The 26140-nt window shown below is 46.0% G+C and overlaps 1 protein-coding gene across 4 annotated transcripts in view; it reads left to right on the plus strand.

Annotated features, from left to right (window-relative positions):
* Positions 1-26140, plus strand: part of SH2B1 (SH2B adaptor protein 1) — a 333368-nt gene that overhangs the window by 261691 nt on the left and 45537 nt on the right. For all 4 annotated transcript variants that reach the window (XM_078652265.1, XM_078652262.1, XM_078652264.1 and 1 more), the window contains one exon: positions 9142-9313. In XM_078652265.1, the coding sequence (XP_078508391.1) occupies positions 9142-9313 (172 nt within the window). The remainder of the gene's footprint in view (positions 1-9141; positions 9314-26140) is intronic.

Genomic DNA, 26140 nt, shown 5'->3' on the forward strand with positions numbered 1-26140 from the left:
TAGTTTTACTATTATAACCTCCACATGTATGTGCTTTGAAAATACAAGAAAACTCATGGGGAGTTACGAACATAAATAAAATACGACTTCTGGATGTAGAATCTGCATTGATATTCATAAATACTAGAATAATTCTGTACTTCGTGCGTGGGCCTTGGAGCACTTCTTTATAAGGATAATCAATTGTAAAATTCCATAGGATGTTTATGTCCAGCTAATTCCATGATGAAATGGTCACTATGACAGCCTATCAGATGCTCGGTTTATTTTTCAGGGAGAATACAATGACGCTAAATACTAGTTTCAACCTGTATTGCAGCATATTTGCGTAGAAAGGTAAAATGTATGTGGCAAGGAAGGAAAAAGAAAATCAGGCTGCCAGACTTTCATTGTAAAAACAGTAAAGCATGCTGTACCTTTAAGAATCCCTGCGGCAATTCTACCTATGGTGTACCCTGCTGACAGTTTACCTCAGTCAGTTCTGTTTCTCCAACTCATGTGAGCAGGACCGTCAGGGCACATGCATTAACCACATTTTTTGGGGATTAATAGAATTTTGCATAGCTTTTTAAGCTTCCCTTGACGTTTTTAGGGCTTTTCTGTTGAGTAACAAGAAAAAATCCAGATACCTGAGAGAATTTTACCATAAAATGCCTTCTCATTTTGAGAAGTGGCCTTCATGTAGCAAAAGAAAGGAGGTGTCTGACCCCTATACAATCACTGGTATGTCTGCCAGAAGACCTCATAGTGAAAGATTGCAACATCTATAAAAAGATGTCTAAATGCAGTCTCAAAGACAGAGAAGGTATCAGGCCGAGGAGCTTCATGGAAGATAGGGGAGCAGAAGAAAACAGAAGACTTGAGGAATCTTCGTTTCATGTCCTCTCAAAAAACAACCTGACCAAAAATTCTCCCACAGAGGGAGATCTAAAGAAAAGTCTTCATCTTAAAGACATTGGCGACATTCTCAATGCCATTCTGGCTCAACATTTAAGGTATCTGTGTCGACATTTAAAGCATCAGCCCAACTTGTTAGCCTTTCAAAGAGGGCTTGACATCACACAAATAATGTTGTGAAAAAGATGAGATCGCTGTTGAGGAAATGCGTTGATTGTCGTCGACACACAGATATCACTGACTTCTAGGAAGAAACGACGGCAACAAAGTTTCTGTCTACTACGTGAAAGGCTTCTCACTGTTTGATTTGAATGACTTTGATGTCAAATGAAGAAATCCGTAGACGCTAAACTCCAATCTCTCTAATCGTGTTGGAATCTTCATCCCCATCCGCAACTTTGCGGCATTCATCCAATTCGTTAAATTCACCACAGTTATTACCAGACAGCAGAGTATGAACACTCCATGCTTTCTACCTCTTCTTTTACAGTTATGCCTAGGAGAAGAGCAGAGACTCTGTCAAAACTGCTTTCTTCTGCGTCCCATCCAGTTACACCAGATCCTCATCTTTTGCCATTCAGACCAATAAAGCCAAATATACCTTTTGAGGATCCGATAAAAGAACCTCTACAACATTAAACTTGTCTCCAAGGATTGTGTCAAGACCAACATCAGTGTCCCCAAAGAGGAAGAGGAGGCCAACTCCTCCTCTCTCTCTCCAAGCCATACTCCCCCAAAAAAGAAAAGGATACAGATCTCCACCAAGATTGATAACCCTGTTGACTACAACTGATGAATATACACCAACTTCACCTGTGGCATCTCCATCTAGATCCTCTCCAATGGATGACATCTCTACCTTTCAAGAGGTCTTGGTTAGAGGGGCCACTAAGTTCAATATATATATATATATTTATATATTTTTAATATGTGCTCCTCCAAGGTCCCAGAAGACCTGGAAGACAACTAGGATTACAGGTTGTCCCTGGAAGACAACTAGGATTACAGGTAAGTAACGTATCCGTCTGTTTACAGTAAGCCCCTGCTAAAACATTGAAAATGCTCCTCACTTTCACTGGCAAGGTTACACACTGGACACATGGGGGACTTTAAAGTGTTTTTTGTCCCATCTATAAGTAATGCGGCCTAAATTTGATCTATAATGCACTTGTTTGGGATTGCTTCATGTATATTAAATCATTTTCAAATTTGTAATTACTCCTAAAACTGTCTAAAAGACTCCCTCTTGCTTCAGCTAACCAATATGCCAGAAACAACTTCCCAATATGTGTTTTCTACATTTTTCTAAACATTTCTAGAAATTGATGTTGGGTTCACCCAGTAGTCAAGCAAGCCCATAGTTGCAAGCCAAGATTTAACATAGGAAATCCAAGACCGTTTCTAAACAGCAGCTGAGTGTATATGATCTTGCAGTGCATCTCTACAACGGCCTAATAGATCTAAGATCCAAATACAGGTCCAATATATAAGGGGCTTCAAGTTTATAACTTAAGATATAGGTTTTAGAGCAAGATTGAGTCGTGATGGGATCGTAGGTGCACTCTGTGGAACCATCAGTAACAACTTGATGAATTTATTTTCAATCATTGCCAGTATCTTAACTTTGGAATATTCCCATAAATCGGACTCAAATGGAGCTGCACTGATGGCTTTTCCCTATAAATTCCCACTACTGGCGATATAACCTAGCTAGCTGTACTATTTGCGAGTTTAGGTAGGGCAGCTGCTTTATGGTTTAAAAGAAGTTGGCTCATCATAGTTTTTGAAGACCAAGTGTAAGAGTCTGACATTCCAATGCACAAATAATCAAATTTGAGTCCTCTCTCTCTCGTGTAAAGTTGTTTGTAGAGAACAAATCTTTAAATAATCTATGAAGGTTAAAAACCATGTATTTCGAGCCCATAATTTGAACAAAGCACACAGTCTTTCCAGTAGTACTTTAAGCCTCATCAGGGCTTTATACGGAAGAAGAGTATCCTCTGCAAATAAGAACGCGGACCTTTTTGTCCACCATGCACTTTGAATCACTATGGAATGTAACATAAAATGAATGGTACCATTTATCTAAAGTGAAAATAGTGTTCGCCTCCCTGCTTTAATATTCCCCATAACTGTGTTCTCACTAACAGGTCGAAGGCTGCCCTTAGATCAACAAAAGCCATGTAAAGGTGAAAAGGTGACTAGAACTTAGACTATTACACTTCACAAAAAGAAAGCGTAAGGCTTGATCCACAGCGCTAACCTTTGACATGAAACCCATCTAGAAATGGGACAGTATCTGCTTGTCATCCATCCACATGGTTAATTTATCAAACATCTACTTGCAAGAGATTGTTTTGTAAATTACCAATTACATTTATGGGGCAATAATTTCCAGTGTCCCTCTGGGAGACCTATCTCTGAACCCTTTGATAGATCAGGGGTTGATGTTCCTGCTGCTGTAGCGTTCAATAATGTATTTATTTAAGTAAACATCTCCGAACAAAACACATCACAAAGGATTTTATCCAAAGCAGGGTCCTTGCCTACTTTTTTGGGGCTTTTATGGCATCTAGAGTGTCATCTAGGGAGCAGTGATTTGGAGCAATACTCTTTGGATCTGTTACCTCAAAATCCAATACAGACTGAACAAGTTAAGGGAAATTAAGAGAATGGGAATCGGCAGCTCCATATGAATCAGTGAAGTGAAACCCAGTAATAGCTGAGGGTATATTTTAGGTCTCTTAAATTCATTCCATTCTCCCTCAGCTATCATTGGCCAAAAAGACATTGTAATTTTTCGGTGCTATTCATCCAATAAATCTTCATACATTTTAGTTCCACAGTTTTTTTTTTTTTTATAGCCTTCGGGGCTTTTTGTATTCAGCCATAGATTCTGTTTTTCTAGCTTTGTCTCTAGTTTTGATTGCAATAGTCAAGGATTATTTAACTGCTCCACAATGGGTGCCCTACTAACTGTGCGTTTTAAGGCTTGGACACTGAACTCTGGCTAAGGTGAAAACCTGTTTTAAGCACTCAAAATACAACAATGGAATCAACAGCTCATTTTACAACACATTCTATATTTAAAATCAAATCATTTTTTTAAACATATATTATCAAAGTTTCATAGTTCTTCTTAAGGATGGACCTCCTCAGTAATTTATGCCAGATCCAGCATGATGTAATCAATGTTACTTGGGATACCTCTCTTTCCATTAGTGGGTTGGGACAGACTCGCGTGAGAGCAGCCATTACAAGCATGCAAACCATGAGACGTAGACAAATTTACTAACTAAAAGCCTGCCATTGCCCAGTTTTTCTTAATAGGTTATGATAAAGCAGGTATTCCCCCACTTCTTCTTTGGCAAGCGCAGACGCCAACCAATTGGTTCACAATTGGAGTTAAAAATTCCTGCAACTATTGTATAGCAATTTTTTCCAAGAGATATTTCGGAATTGAGAGATAATAGACTCCTTATTGTGGGGGTGTTCCCCTGTTATAGATATTTATCAGAGCAACAGATTTATTTATTTATTTGGTGGCTAAACCCGGAGGTATCAAAGCGCTTTACATGAGTTACATATTGTTACAAAGTTACATCAGATACATCAGAAACAAGTTACATCCGTTGCAAGGACGTTACATAGAGTGGAAAAGGAGAATAAGTGCGGGAAGAGGGTGAAGAGGAAGAGGGGAGGTGAATGTAGATTAGAACAGTACCATAGGTGGAACAAGGCGCTGATCAGGAGAAAGTTAGTTCGGGGGAATGATGAGACCGTAAGATGGCGTAAGATGGCGGTTTCAGTCACCCGGATCCCAGGTACCTCGCAATTAAAAATGGCGGTATTGCGGGCAAATACAAATCTGGTAAACAGTTCCCAAAAAGGAAAAACCTACCCCACTAGCAGGGTTGAGAGGGGGCACATAACAGACGCATAATGAAGAAAGTTAAGAGGTGGGAGATCGCCCACGACACATCGGATGTCCGGGGAAGAACAGGAGCAAGACAGCAGCCTTATAGGGGGAAAGCAGCCATGGGTCCGCAAGACTAATGATATGTCCTAACATGTCAACAGAGCCTGTTTTCAAATGTCTTAATTTACAGTTGGGTGATAGCTTACCCCAAATGGTCAAACTACCTAAGGTTCTTCCTCCATTTGAAGCATAGGTCTTGATACTAAATGTCTTGAATCCTGACCTATGTACTGAGTCGTGGCCCATGTTTCCTGAAATAAACAAAAGTGAGATTTATCTATAAACAATCCCAAATTAGTGCCCACTAATTTGGATTTTATACCGGCTATATTCCAACCAAGCAAAGTCCTACTCAATATTGTTTCCCCTGGTTTCTTCAGCGAATGCTAAGCAAGACAATTTTTTAAAAACAATAATAGAGTACATTGAAAAAGGGAGAGACCGGAATACATAATTTATCTCATGTGATTCAGTGGAACAAAGCAAAGCATCAATAGTTTCATTCCATTTGCCTGCGGTCTCCTGTTAACGGAATTGTTCACCCCATATAGTCCTTGGGACGCATTGAGGCTTACATCACATGAACTATATCCGCTTGGATAATTCCGTATATTAATTGTTTGGGACATAGGTTGTACAGTATAAGGCAGTCTTAATTTAAACCCCATAGCCCCCCCCCCTCATTAACTGGTAGCTACGCTCAAGTGTGACCAGCCCCTAAATGAGACTAGGCTCTGCAATAATCATCTCACTGTAATCCTATTGCTCTGTCAAAACTAAATGTTGTGTTACATACATGTCTGGGCACACATTAGAACACGGACCATAATTTCCAGTCCAGTGTATTATCTGGTTTTTAAAGAACCTTGGTCTTTAACACACCCTGTCTTACTTTTGGAATGTTAATCATAACATTTTGATTGAACAATCCAACACTATTTTTATGACGGATTTTAAATGGCTTTGGCTATAGGTTTTTGCAGGGCCCTTTGTCATGTCTCTCACTTTGTGTGATCTAAAGTCTCTACAAGCATGATTGGAGGAATAACCAATCTTTGGTCTTTAAGTCAGGCTCCTCTCACCAAGCATATTACAATTCCTTCTGAATAGGTTGTATCCAAGCACTTGTTGATTATCTGTCTCGCTATTTTTACCCAGTTGTATTTAAGTTAGTTGCCTCATTCATTCCCTTACCATGATCTTCTAAACCAGTCACTTCTCTGCTACCTTTATAAGATCAGAAGGTAGATTTACTATAAAACCCCTGCTAAGATATAGGTCCTCTGGGGTTTCTTTTGGTATTAAAATGTAGTGCTTATGAAGCAGCTCTGTAAATGTATTCACAGCTCACCTAAGATCAATTATATCCTGGCTAAACTCCCTGATCAGTTTATATACATCTCCAAATAACTAGGGAGAGGGGTCAAGTAGGACCTTTCAAAAAGATTGATTAATAATATTGGTTTGGTTTTAGCCCCTTTTGCCATTAATTTCTTCACGTAAGACCGGCTCAAAACTATTTTAGCATACAACAGTTGCCTCTAATGGTACACACCCACGAAATTGTTTTTGTGAGTGTAGGAAAGTGCCCTTTTTGTATGGTCCCCACCCCCCCTACTTTATTTCTCCAATGCTGATGGTAAGATGGCTCTGACAGTGCAATGGAGCCTGCTGCCCAGGCCCCGGTGCCAGTGCTCTCTCCCTGAAACTGTTATGTGGAAATTGGCATTCCCATTTGACAAGTACTTCAAAATTGTCCACATCCTTAGTATATGCTATCAGTGGTACCAAGTGCATGGGTGGTAAAAGGCTCCCCTGGGCTTGCAGCACTGTTTGTGCCACCCTAAGTAAGCCAATTAAACTACTGATAGCAAGCCTGCCATGGCAGACTGCAGGAACAGTGTAAACTGCTCCAATTTGACTTTGTCCTCACCATGTGTGGCATTCTCAATGCACTGCTTTTTAATAAGTCATTCACCCTTAAGGAAAACCTCGTAAAGCCCAGGATGAAGGGTGAATTATATTAAAGATGTAGGCATTTAAGTGCAAGCTTATATGCCCCTAGAGTGGCCTTTACCTATTAAAGGACGCTATAAGATGAAGAAGGGTCCATAGATAACACAGGCTAGCACCCGTGTAAACCAGAGGTTGGCAGCTCCTCTATGCTACCACTTATGTTACTTTATGTTGTGTTTTGTATAAAATAATGTGCCTGCTCTCCCTTTACATGAATATCGTGTCGAGGGCGATGTGGCATGCACCAAGGTGGCTACCTTGGAGTTCGCCACCTGGTTAACACTACTACTCTGCTCGCTGGCTGCCAGCCTGCGCTTGCTGCTACCAATACAGGATTCTTACTTCCTGCCAAGCAGTGTGATCACTCCCAGGAGTCAGGAAGCAATGTCCTGAACAGGAAGGCCTCCCGCGCTCAATCAGGAGCTCTGCAGCCATAGTGCTTTGCAGAGGGAGCCCCCTGGTGCTTAGGGGCCTACCGCACCGCTGGGGCAGTGGGGGCCTGTTTTACGCCCCGGCGGGTCTGTACAGCTAAGTAAGACTCCTACCATTTTTAAAAGTGGTAGAAATAGTGGGTTCTGGGTAGAAAAAGGGACCTACAATCCCGGATGTGGTCACCTCAGGAACAAAGTAGCCGCTGAGGCAAGCAGCCCATTGGCCACTTGCACTCTCACCCCTAACACCCTTAAATCTAGGATTAAGAGCCACCCCTGACACCAGAAACTCAGTTCTGAATCAACCTGCATTAAAGAGGACAACGAAGAGACACATGTCTGAGATAACAGCACAAACCAAAAGAGGGATACTTTGCACCTGTGGCAATGCTCCTGGATGCTCCTAATCGAGACTCCTTGTAGTCTAACCCTCAGCACCCTCACATAGTGACCCCTGTGAGAGCCTGAAGCATCCTCAGAGGCCCCTGGACTAGTGGCACTATTCTCCTGCAAATTGCAGGTAAAATAACACTCTTAATCGGAAAAATCGCTGCCCATCTGAGGTTTCACCCAAATCCAGATGGTCTAGTGTGTTATGGGAACTGTAGTCCTGCTTTCCACGAAGTAACAGATAGCTCCTGTGTTCCCCGGGACCACCGGAAATCTAAATACCTTTCTTCTTTTACTGCTGCCAAGGCTTGTTGGTCGCCAGTCTGGCAATTGACCGCCTGCACTTGATGCTGCACCTAGAGGGAACTCCATCTGACCCATGACCAATGTCAGCAACCACCCCGTTGTGTTTTTGCATCTTGTTCCCCGCAGCACTGTTTAAGTGGTAAAAAGCAGCTCTCCTGTGGCTTCCTTTCAGCACCAGGGACAACCAGGACAACTCTGCACCTGGGCGCCACGGGCTAGATATAATTTAACTGACTGTTGTGGCTTCATCTTGAGACCAGAATCACCTTAACCCTCCTTTGGTACCATGCAACTCGACCTGCAAGTGACCACTCGTCAAAACCTCTTTTTCCATTGACTACAAAGAAAAAGTTCTGCAGTATTAAATTGCTGTATTTTATGTATTCTTCTAAAATCCATATCTCCGGTTGTATGTATCTGATCATGTTCGTTTTGGTATCTAAATTAAGATAAAAATACACTTAATTTTTTATTAATTTGTGTCGGATTTCTATCGAGCCATGTCAATTACTTATCGTCCATGTTGGTACTCTGAATTGCTTAACACATCTTCCTCTAGTTAAGCCTGACTGCTCTTTGCCACTCTACCAGGACAGAGCTGAGGATTTCTTATTGTGAATCCAAGGACTATCTTTGGGATCTGTGAGAGTATTCCATGGTAAAGCCTAAACAGCATCACCACATAATACTCCACCTTCCTACAGTGAGTTATCCATTAATGGAAATGTTGGGCCTGGCTTTATTTTTTCAGTTTGACTAGACTTGGGAGCAGGGGAACCACTTGTGGACCAATTTTTTTTCTTTACAAATATGTTTGCTTCTTTTTTACGATTATTTGCAATCCTTTACACTAAGCAGTGGTTCCACCTCTTCTTGTCGATATATATTCCCAACTGTTTCTCGGTCCACCAGCCTGCCTCCATCTCTTTAGCCAATCTTATTCGTGCCTGTCTCAAAGCTTTTCTCATCTGTTTAAGTTTTGTCTATCACAGCGACTTGGACTTTCCCTTCATTTTGTATCTTCTTTTTTAATGGTAGAGATCTAGAGCTTGATTTCTAGCCATGTTCTTCCTTTTTCTTGTGTCCCGCTTATGCCTTTTGCTTTTACCCATCTCTCCGTAGCATCTTCGTCTGTCTCTAAATGAGGATGGACAGTGCCGAGTGCAGCACCTCTGGTTCCAGACTATTTTTGACATGTTGGAGCATTTCCGGGTTCATCCCATTCCTCTGGAGTCTGGAGGTTCCAGTGATGTCACCTTGGTCAGCTATGTTGTGGCATCTCAACGGCTGCATGGTGAGTGAATCCTCATAATATCTACAGTCATTGTCCAAATGTTGTTCCCTGGTTGGCTGAAACAGTAATGTTGAAACACCAAGGATTGGTGTCTCAGTATTTCACACGTTGTGAACAGGAGATGAATGCATTTCTTTCCAGCGCGAGAACAGGGGGTAAGGGCGTATAGCCTGTGCTGATCTTAATTGTTGATGATTATATTCACCTATCGCCTATCACTATATCTTCTAAGTAAGTTTAGTATTGATTTACCATTATATGGTCTACCACTATATTGTCCTTGATTTTAATTGTTCAGTTTATTTATTTATAGTTTTATATAGCGCGAACTTGATAGCGTCATTTATCTATCTATTTTATATAGTTTCTACTTTATATTAGTTTTAATTTTAAATGTATTTTGTATATTTTCTATTTTGTATATTTCTCCAGTTTTGTATCTTTTAAAGATTCACATGCTTGATGTAATAGCAGTGATAAAACCTCACCATAGACCTCTATGGAACAGAAAAATCACTTAAGCAACCTTTCAGCCTCCTTTTTAACATCCATATTTCAGCCAATCACAGTAGAGACCTCAGAGTTCCCTTCCCCTACAAAGCCACCATACCTCAGACTTCTTCACGCACGCCGTGTGATAGGGAATCTCCCTTAGCGCTTCTCAGTTACAGTATTTCATCTTTAACTTTTGACCTCCACTCTCTGCTACTCAAGGTATTTTGGACTATATACTTTTGTCCTTCGTTTTTGTTGAGATGTCTTTGGAATTCTTCTACTTGTCATGTTATGTTATGTTATGTTATATTTCATTTATACAGCGCACAGCTACTCAAAGTGTGTCCCGGCGCTTGCTCTGAAAAGGAAGATGCACACTAATCAAAAGCTAAAGAGCAGCGTTTTTAGTTTTTTCTTAAAAAGCAATGGATCCTGGGTGCCCGGGAGAGCCAGGGGCAACATGTTCCAGCCCAGATCAGCTTTCCGAACAAAGGAGCTCCCACCAAGCCTTTGGCGACTGAACCTGGAGATCTGTATCAGCAGCTGAGCGGACGAGCGCAACTGTCTCCCTGGTTTATAGAACACAAATCTCTTTTGAAGATAAATAGGGCCTAAACCCTAGAGGGCCCCATGAGCGATGGACAGCATTTTGAATTTTAGACGAGATTCAACTGGGAGCCAATGCAAGGTGCGCAGTGGGTGCGTACACTATGCCTAGACGACAGACCTAATAGCAGTCTAGCTGCCGAGTTTTGGACTACTTGCAATTTCTTGGCAAGAAGACCTGGAATATACAACATACACAAAGAAGACCTAGACCTTGTAGGCACTTGTACACTTCATCCTTCTATTAAAGGGATACCAGTTATTGCAATACTGTTGCAAAAAGTCACTCCCCTATCATTAGTTACTTGGGGTAGTCGGTATAGCCCTGGATAGTGCCTTTTCTAACAATCGCCCGTTCCAAACAAAGTAAAATTCAGTTGAGACAATACACATATACACTTTAGTGTCAAACCGTGATACATAAAACAAAAAAGTGAGTGAGAGCGAGAAGGCACCTCACGGGCGCACCACCAACGGGAACCTGGTAGGTACTCACCAGGATTGCCCTGTTCTCATCATTGGCGCCTTCAAGCTCAGAAAGGAATAAAGTGTCCAAAAAACCACAAAAAGATTGTGTAAAGATATGCAGTGAAAAAGAGGTCATAAATGACCTACAAAAAGTGAAACAACATATAAAAGCACACGACAACACAGATATATACTTTTATTCTGTCTCTTGTGTTGGGTGTGGGAGTTTTAAAACTAGTAGATGTGGTTACTGACTATCCAACCACCACTACTATACTTGCTGACATGTTTCATTGCCATCAAGAGTTTTTGGCAATTTCTTCAGGGCGTCACGTACATTAAAGCCACTGCATATGGACAGATTAGTCTTCACAACCTCACTCGGCCATTCCTACTCGTACCGGCCGGGGGGTTGAAATTCTCTTAAAGCTGCAACTGCAACCATGGTTAAAAATCCTTCCCCTTCAGTTTACGACTTGGTGGAAGGCATCCGGCGTTAAATCAGCCCGAAGACCTGGAAAACCAACCAGAAGGGCGTTGGCATAGTCCAAGCGGGACAAGATCAGGGCGCGGGCCACAGTTTCTTTGGCACTTCTAGGCAGAAGGGGAAGAAACTTCCTCAGGATTTTCAAAGTTCCAAAGCAGGTCCCTGCCAACTTCTTCACTTGTGTTGAAAAGTTGAAATTTTCATCGAACCAGACACCGAAATGTTTTACGGCACTTTTTCCCGCAATGGGCCGGAAAAAAACGCGAGGCCACAGCCTTTCCCTGAGATCGCAGAAAAAGAGCCATACAAGAGCACCTCGGATTATACTTCGTTACACTTCAGCTGTGCATTCGCAAGCCAGTGAAAGACAGAAGACAGACAGTGTTGCGCAGCCACAACAGAGTCATCCTCCTTACTCCAGGAAAACAAAAGCTGAGTATCATCAGCGTATGCCATCCCTTTGGCCCCTAAGGACTCCGCGAGATAGACCAGCGGAGTCACATAGATGTTAAAAAGAAGGTGGCTAAGTGATGACCCCTGTGGCACACCGGTGGACACCTGCATAGGCACGGAGGCACACCGGGGGGAGCCAGACGTGCTGCGACCGGCCTTCCAAGAAGGACCTGATCCACTGCAGAGCTGATCCAGAAATACCTATTTCTGATAGACGATCAAGGAGCAGGGAGTGGGGCACAGTGTTGAATGCTGCCGGGAGGTCTAGCATAACTAAGGTTGCTCTCCTGCCGGCATCCAAACACTCCCAGATCGCCTCTGTCACTCTCTAACAATGCTGACTCCGGACTATATGAGGCACGGAAACCGGATTGCACAGAATGAAGCAGGCCTGAAGCCTCTACATAGTTGGTATGTTGAGACATGACCACCTTCTCGCAGACCTTAGCCAAGCTTGGCAAAAGCGAGATAGGGCGGTAGTTCTCAGGTAACGGAGGGTCAAGCGACTGCTTTTTGAGAAGGGGAAGAATCAGCGCCTGCTTCCCCGACATTGGAACGAATTTCCTCGCGAAGCGACATGTTAACCATTAGATTCACCTCTGGATTAATAGTATCCGCCACTTCGGACAGAAGCCTGGCCGCACACGGGTCATTAGGTGATCCCGACTTTAGTGCCTTAAGGATTCAGAGAGTGGGGAGATCGACAGGCCTAAACGTGGAAAAAATGGACACAGATTCTGACAGCAGCTTCCCTAAGGGGGCGACTATCTTGTATACTAATTATTTTGTCCCTGAAAAATTTCACCAAGGTGTTACACCAGGTCTCCGAGGCTGGCGCCACATTAGCCTGGGCGTTGGGGTCCAAGAAACTCAGCATGATTGCAAAAATGTATTTTGAATTGTTATTGGCCTGGTCAATGCGTGCGGAGTAATGCTGGCCTTTGGCCACTCCAATAGCCGCTTAATATAGTTTTTGTTTGGCTCTAAGAGCGGGTTTGGCAATGGAACAATAACCAGTTGAGCGCCATGCTCTTTCCAATACTTTACAAGCATGTTTCAGAGTCTTCAACTCAGGGGTAAACCAAGGCTTGGAGGGGGTCTCTCTCCTCCGCTTTGGCTGACATGGTACAGATAGAGCACAGATCCAGTCAGAGATCCAATCTGCAAACCTAAACACATTTTCCTCCAGGTCCCCTTGGAGGGAAGTCCGCGAGGGTGCCAGAAAGCTACTAAGCTGCCCAGGGTCCATTTTCCTAGAGGTCGGGGCGATGGCAGCTGGCCAGTCGTGAAGGACGCTTAATATCCCATGAGAAAAATATGGAAAAGTGTTCCGACTAGGAGACCGGCAACGGCTTCACAACCGAAATGGGGAAATTTGAGCAGATGGTGTTCAAAATGTGCCCTCCTTGATTGGTAGGATACCTGACCCTTTGGGAGAGCTGGGCCAAGTGAAGGGAGTCCAGAAAACCCGCAGAGTCGGTCGACTCCGTGTGGTCAAGGTGGATATTGACATCATCAAGGAGCACATAGTTCGAAAAACGCAATGCTCGCTCTGCCAGCGCGTCCTCGCAAGTTTCCAGAAAGACACTGGCTGGTCCAGGCGGCCGTTATATCAGGGACCCCCCAAGAGTGAAATGAGCAGAAAGTTGTAGGCTGAAATCCAGTACCTCACAGTCACCCCAGAGAATGGATGTTTCACTATGAGGGTTCCAGCATTCCCTGTACAGAAAAGCCAAACCACCACCTCTGCCAACTGGGCGATCCACCCGATGAACTTTAAAGCCAGCAGGTGTGGCCAAGGCCACGATGGGGTTTGAAAAGGCATCAAGCCAGGTCTCAGTAATGAACAATAGATCTAAAAGATTGTCAGAGACCAAGACTGCAACATCTACATAGTGCTTCCTCAGTGATCTGGCATTGATAAGGCAGGCACTGATGATCTCATGCATGAATAAATTAGCAGACATGCTATTCAGAGAGAGCTCCGGTGTAAATATGTACCCACAATCCACGCAGACAGAATCACTTGTAAGACCTACTGAGTTGCCGCTATGTGACGGGCATGACGGAGGTCTGAGGGAATTTTAAGAACTCACTCGATAACTGGGTGTTATTTCTGGTCCCTGATTCAAATCGGTTAGTATGACTCACGCTGACTTAGAGCTGACGGGCGCAGACGGGCTTGCCTTAGACGCGCTCGAACTTCGGGCTGCTGCTGCTGCTCTCTGTAGAGGTGCTCTCCTTAGGATGTTCATTGTCCTCTTTGTTCTTGTGTGCACATCTCTATTCAAATCATATTCCGCTATGTGCGCTTTTTACTGGTTATTCCAGTTTCCCTCATGTGGCACTGTGGCTCCTCCATGCAGAGTGTCTGGTATCGCTTATAGATCTGTCCGGTTCTGCTGTAAATGGTTGTTGCTACCTATGGAGCACTCTTATTTCTTGTTTGCCATTCATCCTTATGGCTGATATTCTAATGTTTGGTATCTACACACACCCTGAGGTCACACACACTAGGTTCTTGCTGCGGTGTCCGTGGGCTTGTCATGGACTTCTCGTAGGTGCAGTCCTTCTTTGTGTGTGTGTTCGCTTCACATGTCCCTTTCACAGGTTATGTACCTGGTGAAGCAACTCTCGCATCTGGACTCTTCTCGAGGCACTTCCTTGTGCCTTTCTTTTTCTATGGTGTGGTCCTTGCTGTGTTCAAGGTCTACCCTTTGTACTTATGCCGTTCACATCTGCTTTTTGTAGTCCTAATTTTGTGATTTTTATGTCTGCCCTTTCCCATGTCCCTTTGGAAGAGGGAGAATGTGCACTATCAAGAATGCTCTCTCAGGAGCTTGGATCTTCCTGGTCCGGGTCAGCCCACCTCCGCTGCTGTCCCAGGTGTCCTCGTTGGTGCGCTTCCACAGTGCTTCTTCCTCTGTTCACAATGATCACCCGTAATTCTTGGACTCGGTTATACCATTTTGTCCTCTCTCTGGGCCCTTCTTTTCGTGAGGTTTGGGGCTTACTCGTTCCGCACTGTCCTTCTGGTGCTGTGCTCTATTTCTGCACAGTGTACTCTGATGGGCTTTCCTGCTGTCCCTCTGCGGCTTCTGATCCCTTGCCTCCCACTGTTGTCGCTCCTTGCAGAGCTTCTGGTCTGAGATTGTCCACTGTGGAATTGCTGCCCCCACTAGGTTTTGTCAATTTGCTGACAGCTGGGTTCCTTGGAACTTGTTTGGGTGCAGTCACAGACCTGCCTCCTGTGGGGTATGGCTTTGGTATCTATTCTAAGTTAAGGAACATGCGGCTAGATGTCTCTATCAAATGTACGAGTTACTTACCTTTGGTAACGATGTGTTGTAGGCATATGAGCTGCAGATCTCACACTGTGCATTAGATCGCCACCTGGTGTTGGGCTCTGATGATTGCATCCTGTTGTCGTCTTGGAAGAAGTCTTTGTAGTCACGAGATAGGTGACTCCTCCCTTGGACGATAGTGCGCATGGCATCGCCTCCATCCTTAGATAGTTTTTTTCCGCCACTGAGTTCGGATGAACATTTTCCGCTCCAGTTCGAAATCTACTTTTCAAGTACTTCGCCGTGTAAAATTTTCTTCAAACTTCACAAAACAACTTTCAATATCGATAAACATTGACTCGACTTCATCAGCTCGATTCCGGTTAACGACGCGGGCCGTTGGGCCTACCCACGCCGTGAGGCCTACACCTCATGGAAAGGATGCCATTCAAAAGATGCCTGAGTGTGGAGCAAAATTTCCACACAGTGACCATCACGAGGTCTGTAACCTGTGCTTATCGCCAGAACACGACAAATCCAGCTGCACAGCCTGTGCATCCTTTCGATCGAAAAATACCATTCGAGATCGGAGGGCCCATCGACGCGATATGCAGAGATCGGCTCCAGAACCAGTGGATATCTTCGACGAAGGTCCATGCGTCCCAGAAGAAGATTCCGATGATCTCCCGATCGTATCCGAGGCAGATGACTCCGATGACTCCATACCTTCGGGTCAACGCGTGAGTACCACTGCCCCTACCCCGGCCCAAACACCAAAATCGAAGGCAAAGGTCAACACTCCGCCCGCGGGGTCAAGTCGAGACCGAAAAAACACTTCGAAAGCCCCGCCATCGAGCCCGGCTCCGAAGAAAATAATGAAGTTTCCCGGTAGCTCCATACTGAGCAAACCGCATGTGCCGATATCACCTGCTCCCTCTGCACCGAAACAAAAAGAAGTCCCGGTTCCAAAAGACACACCGAAACCGTCGACTCTGAGAGACAAAGTGGCTCTGAAAACAACGAAGCCTGTTTCCGATGCCCCGAAAACAGCTCCCACTTCGAAGCCGATACCCTCGATGCCGAAACACACAAAGCCTGCTTCCAAGTCCACGAAACAGGCTTCGGCTCCAAAGACAATATCTTCAGTGCCGAGATCTACGCCAAAGGACTCAACACAGCTCCTAAGGTTAAAGACAAGCAGCAAACAGGTTTGGAACCATAAAAATCGGCGCCAAAGGCTGTTCCTCAAGAAGAGGAATTTTTCCAACCAGATCCTTTACAGAAACAGGACATGTTTCCACTAAACCACACACAAAGAGGAAGTCAGATACAGCACCTACACCTCCAGTGCCTCTCAAGAAGAAGGACTCTGCCACATCTCCTATGCACCCTTCTTCTCCTCTATCTCCTTCTCCTCCTCTTCCTTTAAACATTTCACTTCAAAATTCTCCTCATTCTCCACCACATACACCTCCTCAGGATGTCGATGATGATGAGTATAGCATGGGGAGAGACCCTGATGACACTTTTCCCTACCCAACAGGTTCACCAGACTGGGAGTACCCGAACCCACAGGATGTACCAGATATTTCTGACCCACATACATATCCATCTAAACCTTCTCCTCCAGAAGACAATATTGGGTTTGGACACTTAATTAATAGGGCTGCCATCTATCATAATGTCACCATGCATTCAGATGAGGCAGAGGAAGATTTTTTATTAGACACTTTTGAACACTCCCAAAAATCTGTGCAAATACTGCCAATGATTAAAGGAGTCATTAAGCATGCACCAGAAGTGTTTAAAGATCCTGTACGAGCTAGAATCATAAACCCAAGGATAAAGAAAAAGTACAGACCAGCTACTGGGGACCCTGCCTACATTAGGACAGCTACCCTTAGACTACCTAGTAGTTTCAAACGCTAGGAAAAGAGTAAATTCCCAAACATCAGGCAAAGCACCACCTCCTGATAAAGAATCAAAGATCATAGATGCTTCAGGGAAAAGAATAGCTGCCCAAGCTAGCAATACATGGCGCATCGCTAACACACAGGCCCTTCTCGCAAGATACGATAGGGCTCACTATGATCAGTTGGAGAAGCTCTTACAACATCTAACTGACCAATATAAGACACAAGCAAATGACCTCATACAAGAGGGTAAGCTTATATCAAATGCCTCCATTAAATGTGCACTTGATCTAGCAGACACTGCATCCAGAGCAATAAACACCAGTGTCCTCCTTCGACGTCACGCGTGGCTACGCATTTCAGGATTTAAGCAAGAAGTGCAAACTACTATCTTAAATCAACATTCAACCAACAACAATTGTTTGGTCCAGAGGTAGACACAGCACTTGAAAAAATGAGGAAAGACACTGACACAACCAAGTCTATGGGAGCTCTGTAGTCCACCCAAGCACGAGGCCCCTTTCGTCGCTCCTTTTACAGAGAAGGGTCCAAACAAGCTGGAGCAGACCATTCAGCTTCCTTTAAAACAAATACACAAACATCCCCCAATAGAGGATGTGAGAAGTTGGCCTGTTATATGATGTTCACTATTCTAGTGAGCACCTTGCACCAGTCCAAACAACCCTTATGGTGATGGTTGTAAAGTCAACCTTATCCAGTATTAGGGGTGTCTTTCATGGATTCACATGCCTGAATCATTCCCCGTCGTCGAGACGGGAGCCTCCGGTACATAAAAAAGTAATGTCCTATAGACATACATAGAGAAAATAGGCCTAAGGGACTCCCCTTAGTAGCCTTTCTTAGTCCTTATGTAAAAAGGACCAAACTCTCCTAGTCAGCCAATCAGCTCCGACCTCCCTCTAGAACCTTCCTGGGAGGAGCCTCAGTCCCTCAGATTTTCTACCGCACGTTGTGCTAAGGGAGTCTCCTCTGAGCTCTGCTCAGTTTCTGTGTTGTTTTCACTTAATTTGGCTTTTCTACTATGGATTATCTTCAAATACATTCTTTATCTTCAAATACTTTCTTTAAAGAAGGTTTAACAAGGGAAAGAACGGAAGAATTCTGTTTGGAGCCTGCACTTCTTGTTCCAAGAGGTGGCTCTGCTCGGTTCCTCACACTCACAGACCAAAGGCTACAAGGTATGTTGCTTTTTCAAGTGACTTTTGAAGGGTCGTGAACAGAGGCTGTTAATATGGTTAAGGCCAGAAAGGAGGTTATTTATTTTCTCCAGTTACTGCGATGAGGTGTTGCCCTCAAAGTCCAGGAGACCTCAATAGAGAATCTCCTCAGACTCATTCCTCAGGGTACCATCCTGAGAAGGCCCCAAAAAAGACCGCTCAGGGGTCTTCCGGGCGCAGTCCTTCAAGGATCTCCCCACTCTGTGGGAAAGGAGAGTAAAGGACTTGCTTTGGAGAAATATCGGACAAAATAGACGACGTATGAGCCGTCTATATCCCCTCCTCTGGTCATAGGATCGTTCAGAAAGGCGTCGTCTATACCTCCTGAGGTACAGCCTAAGAAGCCATCGATGTCAAAACCATCATCATTGCAATGAGAGCGTAGACGACGACGACAGCGTCGACGATGACGTCGACGACGAGACCATAGACGTCGACGGCGACACCGTCGACGTCGACGATGAGAGCGTCGACGACGAGGACATCGACGACGAGACCGTCGACGACACCATGGACGTCGACTTCGACACCGTCGACGTCGACGACGGACGAGGACCGTCGACGGCGAGGACCGTCGACGGCGAGGACCGTCGACGACGAGGACCGTCGACGGCGAGGACCGTCGACGACGAGGCAGTCGACGTCAAGACCGTCAACGTCAACGAGGACCGTCGACGATGAGGCAGTCGACGACGAGATCGTCGACGTCAAGACCGTCGACGTCAAGACCGTCGACGTCAAGACCGTCGCCGTCGACGACGAGACCGTCGACGACGAGACCATCGACGTCGGCGACGCAACCATCGACGACAGCCTCTCGGAACGAAGGCCTGTCTACGGTATCAATGATGGCTTCATCTACGCAGACTACTCGGCATGTCTACGGCCTGTCTACGGTTTCGATGATGGCCTCATCTACGATGATGGCCTCATCTACGAAGGCGCATTTTCGTGGGCGCGTCTATGACAGCCTGTCTACGGCAGCCTGTCTACGGCGGCCTGTCTACAGCGTCTACAGGGCCTAGTCTACAGGGCCTAGTCTACGAGGACCTAGTCTACAATGGCCTAATCTATAGTCTACGATGGCCTAGTCTACTGGCCTACTCTAGGGAGGCCTAATGATCGATGGCCTAGTCGTCTACGAAGGCCTAGTGCTCGATGGCCTAGTCTACGATGTCCTAGTCTACGACGGCCTAGTCTATGACGGCCTAGTCTATGACGGCCTCGTCGACAAGGGCTAGTCTAAGGAGTCGACTGCTCGCCTACGACGCCCTGTCTACGGTATCGACGATAGCCTCATCTACGTAGGCTCATCTTCGAGGACTCGTCTACGGCGGCATAGTCATTGACGACATCGTCTATGACAGCCTGTCTGGTCGACCAGGGCCTTCTCTAAGATGGCCTAGCCTAAGATGGCCTCGTCTACGCGGGCCTCGTCTACGTGGGCCTCGTCTACGATGGCCTAGTCTACGAGGGACTCGTCTACGATAGCCTCGTCTAGGATGGTCTAGTCTATGATGACCTCATCTACGACGGACTCAGCTACGAAGGCTAGTCTACGACGGCGTCGACGGCCTTGTCTACGAGTAGTCTACGACGGCCTCATCTATGACTGCTCGTCTACGACGGCATACTCTCTGACGGAGATCTTGTCGACGAACTCGTCAACGAAGGAGGAAATCCACCAAGTCTGTAATCTCTTTTAAGGGGGTATGGTCATCTATGACTGCGCGTCTACGATGGCATAGTCTATGACGGCAACCTCGTCGACAGATTCATCGACGAAGAAGGAACTCCACCACTTCTGGAATCTCTTCTAAGGTGGTATGGAGAGCTGCTCAACGTTTTAAGATCTCCATGACCTCTCAAGAACAGGCCTGCTTCTTGTACGTCTTCAAAGAACCCTACAAGAAGGCAGTAAGGTCAATACGGGTTATCCATTACCTATAGTCAGAAGAGGTAAGGGTCCGGTAGTACCCCTCCTCTGTATCACTGGTGATCCCTCCGTTGGAGAAGAAGTATAAGGCGCCAGATACAGCACCGGCGTGCTTAACAGGAACTTTCTAAGCCGGACTCGGTAGTGCCACAGGCGGCCTAGAAAAACTCCGGGGATCCTTCGGCCCCGTTGTCACCTCCTCCTGATAAGGAGGGTCTAAGAGTGGACAACCTTACGAACAGGTTTTCCTCTGTGAACGTTCTAGCGCTCTTGGTACGCTAGCATGGAAAATTGTGGGCACACTGGCCCCATACCAGCCGGAATTACCAGACTCATCCGAAGAGGAAGTTAGGTGGATTCCGCTGGAGGCGGTGCATTGGCGTTAAACCATAGACTGCGCGAGGAATATCGCTATGACAGGGTTCCGCAAGTGGCTGGACCAGCAGTCTTGCGGATCCAAGGAGGGCCCTTTCCGTCCTGAGGTGCAAACAACGTTTGTGGACAGGCCAGATGAGGGCCAGTCACTATTGGCAAGAAAAGTTAACGAAACAGACAATGCGAGAGCTTTGGACACTCTTCAGTATATGAACCAGTCCTTTAGTACAAATGGAGGAAGAAGAAGGTCTTCTCTCAAAGGAAATTATCAATTCCAATCTTCCTGCTCTTCAGGCCAGAGTAGACCACAATGCCTTCAGTCGCCGACAATAGCAAAACAAGCACCCATCTTCTGAGAAATTGTCTTCTCATGGAACGGGCAGCGGAGATATCAAGATATACAGCTGCATCTACGTCTGGATTATGCTGTAGAAAGGAGCTATAGCGAGAGTTCCTCCTCCTCAAAGGAGCTATAGCGAGAGTACCTCCTCCTCATAAGGGAAAAGGTTTTTTTTGTTCCCGCTTCCTTTTTAAATCCAAAAAAAAAGATAAGAGGAGGAGACCAACCTTGGGCTTCAGAGACTTCAACACCCTCCTAAAAGAGGCAGTTGTTTCGCATGGTAATCCATGAGGTCCAGCAAACAGGACGTTTACTTCCATATCCCACTTCACAGGAATCGCTAAAAGTACTTACGATTTGCAGTAGTTGGCAGACATTTACGGTTTCGCGTTCTGCCTTTCGAGCTCAAGTCTGCACCACACATATTCACGAAATACAGTTCCCTGGGAGCGACATAACTAGGACACCAAGTCTTTCGGTATCTGAAGGACTGCCTGCTCAAGGCTTCATCCTTAAAAGACGTGTCCAGGTCTCCCAACGCCTGCTTTCAGTTTTCGATGCTTGGATCTCATCCTCAATCAGGAAAAATCGGTCCTGAAACCTTCTCACTACATCAGTTTCCTAGGTACATCAGTTTCCTAGGTATAACCCTGGCCACACGGTCAGCAAAGGTTTTCCCATCAGAGAGTGATAGTGTATCCTCCTGATTCCTCGCTCTCAACTACGAACGAGACCTCTACAAGAGGCGCTATCGAAGCAGTGGTTACAATCTACAGTGTCATCTTGCCACATAAAAGGGAATCCTCACATGGCCGGAGTCCTACAATGAGGAATATCCTCTCAAAAACTGTCTCAAGGCTTGTCACTCCTACTTCCGGCGGTTCCTCACGTCGTCACAAAATGCGGAAGGTAGTCTCCTATGGAGAAGACACTACATATCAATCTGCCTGAACGGCTGACGGTCTTCCTGGGCCTTCAAGCTTGCCTACCAAGAATAAGACGAACAATGGGCTCACCGATGCGTTCAGCAGGCAGAAACCAGTGTAACAGGGAGCTGGACCAACAAATCATTGGCCACATCTTCTCCAGATAAAACACGCCGCAAATGGATCTAATTGCGACGTGAATGAAAGCCGAATGCCCACACTTCGGTAATTGGCTAGGGAATGCATCTCCAACCGCATGGCGCAATGTCTTTGCGTAGGCCTTTCCACTGTAGCCGCCGATCCACCGGCGGCAGTATCTATCTCTGCTTACTATGATCGATAATGCAGTTCGACATCAGGGTCTGAAGTCTCTCTGATTGGTCGCCTGACCCCTGAGTTCAGGGTTCCACAATCGGAATAATCCACAAGACTGAGTTCAGAGTTCCACAATCGGAATAATCCACAGGACTGTAGACATTCTTGCCAGAGCAAGTGCGGATAGCACATGAACATATTCCCGGAAAGTGAAGCGCTTTGTGTCTGCGGTGTCGACCGCAGAAATATGCTTTTCTCCACATCACTGGTGCAAATATTGCCTTATCTATCCATTACAGAACACTTAGCAGTGCTATCTCGTTATAAATGAATTCAAACGAGCCCATCGCTCTGGTCAAGCGGGTTGATTAAGCAAGTTCTGAAACGTTTATATAGATCTTTCCCGCCAGTAAGGATGTTGCCACCTCCTGGCATCTCAATGTGGTTCTTACCAAGCTCATGAAACATCCGTTCAACCAGTACACGGAGCTGACCCAAAGTATGTCTCGTGAAAAATCCCCACTAAGAGTCAGTGGGCTACAGGCGGTTTTCTATCCAGAAGAGTGAGCGAGCTCCAAGCTCTGTCCATTCAGGAACCATACATGCAGTTCAGGAATGCTAGCATGGTGCTGAGACCGAACCCAAAATTCATTCCAAAGGTGCCTTCAGACTTTCATCTCAATGAGCCAATAATCCTTCAAACTTTCTTTGCGAACCCTTCAACCGCAGCAGGAAGGGCTCTACATTCTTTAGATCTCAAAGATGTCTCAGGTTCTACCTAGATAAGTCTAAGACTTTCAGAAACTCTTCACAACTGTTCGTGGCATACAGCAGACCAAGAATGGGCCTGTCCCTCACGAAACAAAGCATCTCAAGATGTATCTCATCAACGATTGCATTCTGCCATGACCAGGCCGGACGGCCTTTGACTGATCAGGTCACTGCACATTCCACCAGGGCGATGTCCACGTCAGCAGCACTCTTCGCGGGGGTGCCAATCTTGGACATTGGCAGAGCGGCGACCTGGAAGTCACCGCACACTTTCTCCAGCCACTACTGCCTGGATATCGAACTTCAGAAGGATATGGCAGTGGGTCAAGCGGTGCTTCGCCATCTCTTTCAGTGAGGTGAGCCTTCCTACATCCCGCCATCCAGGTATGCACATTCCTTGCTCTTGTGATACTATATGTGTTGATATATGCATTGTCTAACATGACTGCAGAACTGATTTACATCACAAATGTGCATATCTCATTGCTAACTATTCTGATTCAGGCATGTGAATCCATGAAAGACACCCCTAATACTGGATAAGAAATGCGTTACTTACCTGTAACAGCAGTTATCCAGTATTGGTGTCTTTCATGGATTCACATGCAACCCTCCCGCCTCCCCGGGAAGGACTCACATCCCTCTCTGACAACATTACGCCTACCTAGCTGGGTGCGTACGAAAATCTGAGGGACTGAGGCTCCTCCCAGGAAGGTTCTAGAGGGAGGTCGGAGCTGATTGGCTGACTAGGAGAGTTTGGTCCTTTTTACATAAGGACTAAGAAAGGCTACTAAGGGGAGGCCCTTAGGCCTATTTTCTCTATGTATGTCTATAGGACATTACTTTTTTATGTACCGGAGGCTCCCGTCTCGACGACGGGGAATGATTCAGGCATGTGAATCCATGAAAGACACCAATACTGGATAACTGCTGTTACAGGTAAGTAACGCATTTCTTATAGACCAGCTATCCTAGTGGTAGCATGGACAAAAGCAGTCTTAGGCTAAACTCAAGAGGGCATGTGAAGCCAGCTGTTTTACCATATGCAAACCTTGTAATACCAAATGAAAGGACACCACACAGGTTATATATTCAAAATATATATGTATTTATTTCTAAATAGATCCCCTTAACTCTTTATGAGCACAGGAGCACAAGCGTATAACAAGTAACTTAACCCTTTAAGTGCTGCCGTCGGCCAACGGTCGTCACGGGCACTACCTCCCCAGTGCTGCGTGCGACCGCTGGACGTCCAGTTCAGCACTGGATAATGGACAGCGCAGCACTGGGGAGGTTTATTTACGAAGCTCCTAAGGTGTTAATATAACATACAAAAGTTGAAAAATATGGATAGGCCCTGGTGGCCCTTAAAACCATATACTAAAATAGTGGTATAAGAACCACGTCGCGAACATTGGTAAGGCCTAGAGCCTTGGGAATCGCTGGGGCTACACTGGACTAACAGCAGTTAGGGAGCAGGAGGCCCACAGGATGCGGGTGCAGTGTCTAAATGCACACGCGTGCACCAATAGAAGTCAACAGGTGCGTAAAGTTAGAAAGTTGCAGATTTGGAAGTCTTCCGACTGGACTAGAACTTAACTACTTAAAACTAGGACACTAGGGATGTAAATCTCTACAGGAGTACCGCAGTACTCGCGTTACCTCACCCACAGGAAGCGGGTGCATAGGTATCAAAGTGTGTCGGGTTTCGTCGTGGAGTTCTATGGAGCCTTGGAGAAAAGATGCTACAGGCGACCGGGAGAGAAGAGTCCGGTTGGATCCACGGGTGGATTGAAGATGTAGAGTACCTGAAAGCAGAGGGGACAGAGTCTGGGTCACTAGCCAGTGACCAGGAAGGAACCAGGCGATGTCGGGTTGCAATCAGGTGATGTCGTGAAGCTTGTCTCCGCTGCCACGTTGACCAGGAGGTGTCGACGACTACCAGGAGCTGGGCATGGACTGTCCCACGAAGGCTCTCGCTGTCGGCGGTGTCGGATCTCGATTCAGAGTCAACAGGCCTTGGCAAATGCAACCCACGCAGAAATCTAAGATGGCTTCTGGATCAGACCAACAAGGTCTGATGGGCTGCTCCTTTTCAGGGGAGCAAGGGCCAGTCTGGAGCAACCAGACCAGGGTTGAAAATTCGAAGGTTTGTCGTCACAGAGGCCACTAGCCAACGGGCAAGTGACCGGACAGACGCGTCGAGCAGGAAAATGCAAAAGGGCCCCACGCAGCACTCGGTGAGTGTGGATAGGTGATCTTCGGTGCAAAAGATGCCCGGGGCTGGGGCTTCTCAATCCCCAATGCACAGCTTCGAGGGTGCCTCAGGAGCTGCACAGAAAGCACTTCGCTGGCTTTCCAAGATGGCCGGTCCCACGTCTCTCGTCGCCTCTACGGGTCTCAGCTTTGCTGTGGCTGTGGATCGGGCTGTTGGATGTCTGGAAGTCCGGTTCTTGTCGGTCTCTGTCGTTCGAGCTCCGGCGGGAGCAACAACAAAGCAAACCGTTGAGCGCTTGATGGTGCCTGCTTGCACAGGGTGGTCACTCCTTGACCACAAGGGAGATTCTTCAGTCTTCTACGTCGAGTAGGATGTCGAAGGCTCCAGAGTTTCGTATCAAAGTTTGTCAGGATGATCTAAAGTCTAAGGGCACAGCTCCTACCTTTATTCCAAATCAAGGGGCTGGATCACCTGCTAGGTCCCTCCTATGGGTGGGACCCAGGAAGGGGGTGGTTACACCCCTTTCCCTTTGTCCAGTTTCGCGCCAGAGCTGGGGCTGGAGTGCCCCAGCACCGGTTTGTACTGGACTATGCATGGGACACCTTGTGTGCCCCAGGCAGTGTCTTGTTTCATTCAGCCCTCCCTGCCCCAATCCACTATCTCCTGTCTGGGGTGGTGCTAGCACCTCCTTGTGACAGGAAACATATTGTCCAAGCCTCCCTCGCTGGAAGGGCTCCCAGCAGCAAGGAGGTCAGACTTGTGTCTGTGGCAGCAGCATCCATTTTGTGATGCTGAGGCTCTGGTTAACTTTAACCGGGTTTAAGGAAAGTAACATGTCTTCTCCCTCTAGAAGGGTGGAATGCTACCCCCGTCGCCAGAACTGGCGAGGGGGTAGTATTCCATAGTGTATCACACCTTACACAACATGTTTTGATAAAGCCAAACCAAAGTTAGCAATAACCGCGAGGATTATAATGCACAAGAGTATATGGTATGGCAATA

This window comes from Lissotriton helveticus, chromosome 7 (genome assembly GCF_964261635.1).
Source record: "Lissotriton helveticus chromosome 7, aLisHel1.1, whole genome shotgun sequence".
NCBI classification, from domain to species: domain Eukaryota; kingdom Metazoa; phylum Chordata; class Amphibia; order Caudata; family Salamandridae; genus Lissotriton; species Lissotriton helveticus.